This window comes from Nannobrachium achirus, assembly GCF_963921795.1.
Source record: "Nannobrachium achirus genome assembly, chromosome: 19".
In the NCBI taxonomy this organism is placed as follows: domain Eukaryota; kingdom Metazoa; phylum Chordata; class Actinopteri; order Myctophiformes; family Myctophidae; genus Nannobrachium; species Nannobrachium achirus.
In genome coordinates, this window is record NC_137826.1 from 56,062,691 (window position 1) to 56,070,482 (window position 7,792).

Consider the following 7,792-nt stretch of genomic DNA (forward strand, 5'->3'; position numbering starts at 1 on the left):
CCTGAAGACACACCTGCGTATCCATACTGGAGAAAAACCTTTCTATTGTAAACGGTGTGACAAGAGTTTCAGTCAGTTAGGTCACCTGAAGAGACACCTGCTAATCCACACTGGAGAAAAACCTTTTAACTGTAAAGAGTGTGACAAGAGTTTCAGTCAGTTAGGCTACCTGAAGATACACCAGCGTATTCACACTGGAGAAAAACCTTTCCACTGTAAACAATGTTACAAGACTTTTAGTCGGTTAGATAACCTGAAGAGTCACCAGCGTATCCACACTGGAGAAAAACCTTTCTATTGTAAACAGTGTGATAAGAGTTTCAGTTGGTTGGGGGACCTGAAGACACACCTGCGTATCCATACTGGAGAAAAACCTTTCACAGTAAGGAGTGTGGCAAGAGTTTAAGTCAGTTATGGAGCCTGCAAGAGACCAACGTATCCACACTGGAGAAAAACATTTTCACTGTAAACAGTGAAAACCACCATCTGCACAATGGAGGAAAAACCCAATGTGGTCACACCGAAATATGACTAGGATGATAAATGCAGATTGTTCATGGCCGCCTATATTGTGCAGCCCAAGGTGTCCAAGCCACGTGGAATGAGCGGTGTATTTTTATTTTATTTTACCCCAGAATTTTTGTAACCCATTTTTTTTTCTTTTCACCCAGTGCCGATTGCCAAGTGTAATCCTGGGTGCTACTCTCTGCCAACCTGGGGAGAGCAACGACTGCGCTCATGCTTCCTTCAATGCACGAGGAGTCCAAGCCGCTTCTTTTCACCTGACTGGGGGGAGTTTCCCGGTGGGGCGTAGTGCGTGGAAGGAACACACTATTCCCACTAGTTGACCAGCTGACCAGGGGGAGGCAGTATAGAGACCAGGATTATTTCATGTTTTTAATGAGGGTTCCTACTGTACCCTCACAAAAAGTTATTTTTATGAGTTCATTTCATTGAAGTGTCTCACAAAGCTTGGCCAATGGCAGACTTTGCATGAAATACATACGTACAAACAGACAAAGACAGATGTAGCAGCGGTCAGCACCGCTCAAAAAATAAGGGGTGTTGTGGACCCCTTTGAGTACTAAACAGTACGGCTTATTCCATTAAAAACTGTATTAAGACATAGGTATGTCAGTTTTTAATGGAATAAGCTGTACTGTTTAGTACTCAAAGGGGTCCACAACACCCCTTATTTTTTGAGCGGTGCTAACCGCTGCTACATCTGTCTTTGTCTGTATGTAGGTACATACAGACAAAGACAGATGTAGCAGCGGTTAGCACCGCTCAAAAAATAAGGGGTGTTGTGGACCCCTTTGAGTACTAAACAGTACAGCTTATTCCATTAAAAACTGACATACCTATGTCTTAATCACATTGTCTGATGCTCAGAACGTAGATATAGACACGATGACATCAGGGATCTCCATATATGAGCATACAAGGGATTGTATTAGTGCAGTTGCCCTAACAGGGCATCATCTGGGAATGCTCATATATTCAAGATTCAAGATTCAATAACTTTATTGCCATGTCAACAAGTTGATAGGAATTTGTCTTGGTTCACTCTCAACATAAAACAAAAAACAGAAACAAAAACAAAAACAAGGACAGTGCACATATACAGACATCCATAAACATACAAGAGTAAACAACAGGAGACAATCCCCAGCAGCAGTTCAAAGTGCTATATACATACAGTATATTACCACATAAGTGCATAACGAGTCAGTGCAAGTTCAGGTATGGACATATTGTGTCAGTATCATGTGGTCCATGGGAATGTTCATATATGGACATATCTCATGCAGTATATGACATCACGTCAGTCTCATGTGGTCTATGATGTCAGACATCTATAATTTCAGACTAAGGTCATCTCCATATTTGGGCAAATATGGACACATTTTGTCCAAGTTAAACAACCAACCAGGTCTGTGAATGGTTACTAGTTATTATTTGGGAGTTGATATGGTGTTTTGGTATTCTATGGTATGGCTATGTTATTTTTTTGTTTGTTTCTTATCCTCGGTTGGAGTCACCCTGAATGAGGGGAGGAGAGACTGTGCAGGCAGAGACACAGTCCCTCTTTTCCTCCAACCAAACGCTAGCGGTATAGTAGCAAGCAGTGACCGGCGAGAAACATGGCGGGATCCCGGTTCCGCCTGCCTCCGCTGCCCACCGTAGGAGAGCTGATCAAACTGTACAACCTGAGGGCTGAGAAACAGCTGTCACAGAACTTCCTGCTGGACACGAAGCTGACGGACAAAATAGTGCGTCAAGCGGGCCGCCTGAGAGACGCCCGCGTGTGCGAGGTGGGGCCCGGCCCCGGCGGCCTGACCCGCTCCATCCTCGAAGCCGGCGCCGCAGACCTGCTGCTGGTGGAGAAGGACTCCCGCTTCATCCCGGGCTTACGGCTCTTGTCGGAGGCGACGCCGGGCAGAGTGAGGATCGTTCACGGCGATATTCTGACGTACAGAATGGACCGCGGCTTCCCTTCAAGCGTCGCCGCAGCCTGGGAGGACGAGCCACCCGACCTCCACATCATCGGAAACCTGCCGTTCAGCGTGTCCACTCCTCTGATCGTCAAGTGGCTGGAGAACGTGGCCGACAGGAGCGGGCCTTTCGCTTACGGACGCACACGGCTCACGCTCACCTTCCAGAAGGAGGTCGCCGAGCGCCTGACGGCCTCCACCTCCAGTAGACAGAGGAGTCGTCTGTCCGTCATGGCCCAGTATCTGTGCTCCGTGCACGACTGCTTCACCATCCCCGGGCGGGCCTTCGTCCCCAAGCCGGACGTGGACGTGGGAGTGGTTCGTTTCACTCCCCTGGCTCGTCCGCAGATAGAACAGCCCTTCAGGCTGGTGGAGAAAGTCGTCCGGAACGTCTTCCAGTTCCGCAGGAAGTACTGCCACAAGGGAATAGAAATGCTGTTCCCGGAGGCGCGGCGCCTGGAGCTGGCATCGGCCATGATGCGCGAGGCGGACGTGGACCCCACCCTGCGGCCCACGGAGCTCACCATACCTCAGTTCCGGGCGCTGGCCGACGCCTACGCCCGACTCTGCGCCCGGGAGCCTCCCGGCCTCATGGACTACTGCTTCAGAGAAAATTCTTGACTTGCGCGATGATTTTGATTTAAGTGAGGTTGGTTTGCGCAGCGCCGACCTCACTCTCTTGCCCGAGTCCACCTGTATCCAGTAGCAAGATAGAGTCAAGACGGCTGGAGATGGAGCCAGGTGCAGTGGATGGCCTGGATACATTACAACTGAACCCATCCAGCCCGCAGCGTTCCACAAAGCTTGCTGGTATCGCCGTTCTGCCCGTTGAACCTCTGAGGGTTTCCTCCGCGCAATCTGCCGAAGACCAGTCTTCTGTCCCACGTCATGTGCAGGACGGAGGTCGCTATGTAACCCATAGCTGGGAGGCTGAGGGAGTACTACCACTTGCCCAAGGTGGACTCCCAGGCTAGCAGAGGGAAGGAGGCGCCTTACTTCTCCATTGTAGGCCACCCTGAATGGGGAGGCCCACCTGCTGCCCACAAATAGATAAAATATCTATAAACACAGACTGAACACAAAAAACAACCCGGGACCGTGTCGATCGTGTCCCAAACAACAACAAAATAACATTGGGCTGTCCCAGAGGTGAAATGGCCCTTCAACTGTGTCGGTTTGCTATGGCGGTATAACGGCGACTTTAGGGGTGTGGCCTAGGGCAGTGGTTCTCAAAATGCGGGTCATGGTTTTGGGGAGGTCCCCAGATGACATAATATAAAAGGACCTTTTTAATACCTAAAAAGTAAAGAAGAAATTAACCACTGGTCTACGGTGTGGCCTTGAGGGCGTGGTCTAAGGTGGGACTATGATCTTCAGGGCAAGGTTTAGGGCAGGACTACGATCTTGAGGGTGTGGTTTAGGGGGCGGGCCGCGCCGCCTCACCCGAGGCGGCCTGGCGGCCTGCCCGCGGCGGAGCACCCCGTTGGGGGAGGCGGCGCGTGCCGCGCTTCCCTCGGGCACGGAGGCCTACCTGGTTGATCCTGCCAGTAGCATATGCTTGTCTCAAAGATTAAGCCATGCATGTCTAAGTGGCGGGACTATGATATTGAGGGTGTGGTTCAGGGCGGGACTATGATCTTGAGGGCGTGGTTTAGGGCAGGACTATGATCTTAAGGGTGTGGTTTAGGGCAGGACTATGATCTTGAGGGCGTGGTTTAGGGCGGGACTATGATCTTGAGGGCGTGGTTTAGGGCGGGACTATGATCTTGAGGGTGTGGTTTAGGGTGGGACTATGATCTTGAGGGTGTGGTTTAGGGCAGGACTATGATCTTGAGGGTGTGGTTTAGGGCGGGACTATGATCTTGAGGGTGTGGTTTAGGGCGGGACTATGATCTTGAGGGTGTGCTCCAGGGCCACGGCCGTCAGGCCCCACACGCGGTGCTTGCCGTGGCGGAACACAGGAAGCGTGTATCCGTACTTGTTGCCGGTGCGGAAGTGCGTGTAGCCGCGGTTGCGGGGGTCGCACACGTGGGACAGGGACAACGTGAAGATCTCCTCCACCTCTTGAGGGTTTGGTTTGAAGGACAGCGCCTCTAGTGGTCCAAGGTTAGCCAGCACAGGAGCAATGAGCATCCCGGACATGTCCCGTAGAGGCTTGAGGACTCCCCAGACCTGCTGTTTGTCCACGGTGATGCCCAGTTCCTCCTGAGCCTCCCTGAGTGCCGTCTCCACTACGTCTTTATCTGCCTGGTCGCTCTTACCTCCTGCAAAGCTGACGTCTCCCTTGTGTCGTCCCTTCAGTGTGTTGGAGCGCAGCGTGAACAGGAAGGCCGGCTGCTCCTCCACCGAGCACAGAGACACCAGGACCGAGGCCTTCCACCTGCCCTGGTTCTTCTGGCTCGGGTTCCTCCTGCCCTGGGGCTCCTTGGCGTCCCCCGTCTCGTACAGCTTCCGGTTGGGCCCCAGCGTCTGGCGACAGCGCTCCTCGTTTTCCGGCGACAGGCAGTCCTTCAGGGAGGCCGAAGCCTCGCGAGGTGCCGCCGCATGATGGAGGAGAGCCCTGACCTGGGCTATGGAGAGCCCTGTGGTGGTGCACTGCAGTGGAGGAGGTCTACCACAGCTCTGGAGGTGGTGGTGGTGGTTCAGAGACCACGGCGATCTGTGCGGTTCCGAGGAGCTGCTAAAGGGCCTGAGAAAGAGTTCTCTGTGAGATAAATTACTCTGAAGGAGAGCAAGGTACCTTTGGGACTTAGTTGGAGCAACGTGGCTGAAGGAAGGATGACGCTGATGGCTTATTACTGGGTCCGGTTGTCTTTTACAAGGCTGAAGAAGACACTTGGTGGCTTTCGAACAGCCACGGCTACCGATTGTTTTGAGATTTTGTGAGGCCACAAAGGGTTTTGGATGTGAAGACAGGCGATGCTGGGCGGGCAAGAAAGAGTCTGCTTTTAACGGATGTGTGGCTAAGTTAGCGGAACGGGACGTAGTGTCTTTGTCCGCTGAAGATTCTACTTTCCCGTTGTCCGTTCCTCCCCTGTCTTTGTGGAAGAAGTTGACAGCTCTGGCTCCCGGTGCGGTGCATCTGCAACAGGCGTGCGTGGGGTCTCTCACGCCGAGCAGCAGGGGTCTGACGGAGCAGAACGCGACGTGAGGATTCCTGAACATCCTTGACCACACAGGGACAGACTTAGGGCAAGGGTTGAGCAGTCAGTATTCAGACTACGTATCCCAGCATCCACCAACCCCCACCACCGGTAGCAGTGACGGGTACACCAGTAATTTAATTGTGAGGCCATTGAAGCTGAGCACCTCTACCAGTCAATGACATCACTACTATGATGTCTGCACCGTGATCAAGTTTTCTGATGTCAGAGTAAGATGCCCAATGATGTCAGTAATATCACTACAATAAAATTGAATATAAATTCTAGATTTATGTCGTCCTGGCGTAATCGATTTACTTGGTTGGCTACTGTAGCAACACTGGGCACCACTGTTGAATGCATATAGGGGCAACCCTGTATGTATAGTTAAAGCAAATAATTGATGGAGACAGTAAATAGTACTTTACAAACCTTCATTGTGTTTACATATGACTTTAGTCTTGTGTGACATTAGTCTTGTACTACAAACATAGGGACATCTATCTATAAGGCTCCATAGGACTACAGGTATTTATCCCGCAGTCTAGTACACATTGGCTGTTAGCGCTGCTAAGAAATTGGTACTGTCTCAAGATGGCAGCCTCCGTGTTACAACGCTTCTTGACTGCACCTGTCAAATTTAAATGTATAATAACGCCAGCTTTAACAGCAAGGAGGTGTTTGCTCTCAGCAGTATACAGGGACACCACGCTATGGGAGTCCAGAGAGAAAGATCCTCAGAACCTGGCTTTGTTGGCCACATCCATGGACAGGACGTATGACAAGAAGCTGCCCGTTAGCTCGCTGACTATATCGCGGTTTGTTGACAATATAACGTCAAGAGAAGAAGTAGATCAAGCAGAGTATTACCTTTACAAGTTTCGTCACAGCCCAAACTGCTGGTACCTGAAAGACTGGACTGTGCATAGTTGGATCAAACTATGTCTCAAATATGGAGCCAGGGACAAAGCACTGTACACACTTAAAAACAAGGTCCAATATGGAATGTTCCCTGATGACTTCACGTTTAACCTACTGATAGATTCATACATTAAGGATGAGGACTTCAAAGGTGCTTGTTCAGTAGTTGAGGAGGTGACGCTTCAGGAGGCCTTTGACCTCCCATCCACACAGATCCTATCCTTGTATGCGTTGAGCAGTTACTTAGCAACCCAGTCAGAACTCACTGTGGCAGAAGAAAGGGTGCTGGGCGCTGCGCTGCTGATCGCTGGACTCAAGCAAGACAACACTGTGGGCTTCAGTGCTCAACTCCTCGGCAATTCCCTCCTGGGCAAGTTGGAGATGACGAAGGGAATTAACGCCGTTTTCAAAGGCATGCCTCTCACCTGGACCCCTGGCTATCTGGGCAGAGCCCTGGATGTCATGGAGGGAGTGGCTGCCAAGCCAGGAGATATCAGGCTGTCCCAGGACCCGCTGGACACCCTGAATGATTTGCTGCAGGAGCTGTCCTCTGTCTCAGATGTTGACTCCTCCATAGGAGAGGAGTCAGGAGGTGTGGAGGACAGACAGGACGAGGTCAAGCTTGATGAGGATGACGTAGAGGAGAGGGCGAAGCTCCCTCACTATGTCAGCAGATTCAAGGAACTCCGCGGCCAGCTGGAGTCGGAGAATAGGGTGGATCCGGCTCCCATGCAGACTCTAGTGTCTGTCCTGGCCACGCAGGCCCTGGCTACAGCTGAGCAGCTGGATCTCGAGCAGTACCAGAGCAGGCTGCAGGACTGGGAGGTCGAGAGGAGACATCTGATCCAGAGGGAGAAGGAGATGTTGCATAGGGCAGAGGGGGAGAGACAGAAGAGGATAGCTGTCAGAGCTGCAGCACATCAGCAGGGCTCTGAAGGTGGACATCACAGATAGGCTTGTGTGCTCCGACTATGTTATCGATTGACAGGAGTACGATAATAAGTTGTGAGTGATAATAATTAATTGATTTGTTTCAAAGTTGTTTTTAAATAGGTGGTGCCATAATTTTGTTAGACCATTCTTTGTTTCACCATTCACCTTTGTACCATTCACCTTTGTACCACAATTATTAGTCATGAAATTATTCTGAGGCACCCCTGGACTGGCATCACGGCACCCTAGGGTGCCACGGCATCCACTTTGGTAAACCCTGGTCTAGACCACGCCATTTTG

The 7,792-nt window shown here is 51.1% G+C and overlaps 2 protein-coding genes across 2 annotated transcripts; both read left to right on the forward strand.

Annotated features, from left to right (window-relative positions):
* Positions 1-2,144: 2,144 nt before the first annotated feature.
* LOC308304942 (dimethyladenosine transferase 1, mitochondrial-like) lies at positions 2,145-3,116 on the forward strand (the record flags this gene model as incomplete). Its single annotated transcript, XM_080749566.1, has 1 exon — positions 2,145-3,116. The coding sequence occupies one exon, from the start codon at positions 2,145-2,147 to the stop codon at positions 3,114-3,116; it is 972 nt and encodes a 323-aa protein (XP_080605692.1).
* Positions 3,117-6,232: 3,116 nt separating this feature from the next.
* LOC308304944 (small ribosomal subunit protein mS27-like) lies at positions 6,233-7,513 on the forward strand (the record flags this gene model as incomplete). Its single annotated transcript, XM_080749568.1, has 1 exon — positions 6,233-7,513. The coding sequence occupies one exon, from the start codon at positions 6,233-6,235 to the stop codon at positions 7,511-7,513; it is 1,281 nt and encodes a 426-aa protein (XP_080605694.1).
* Between the last annotated feature and the right edge of the window lie 279 nt (positions 7,514-7,792).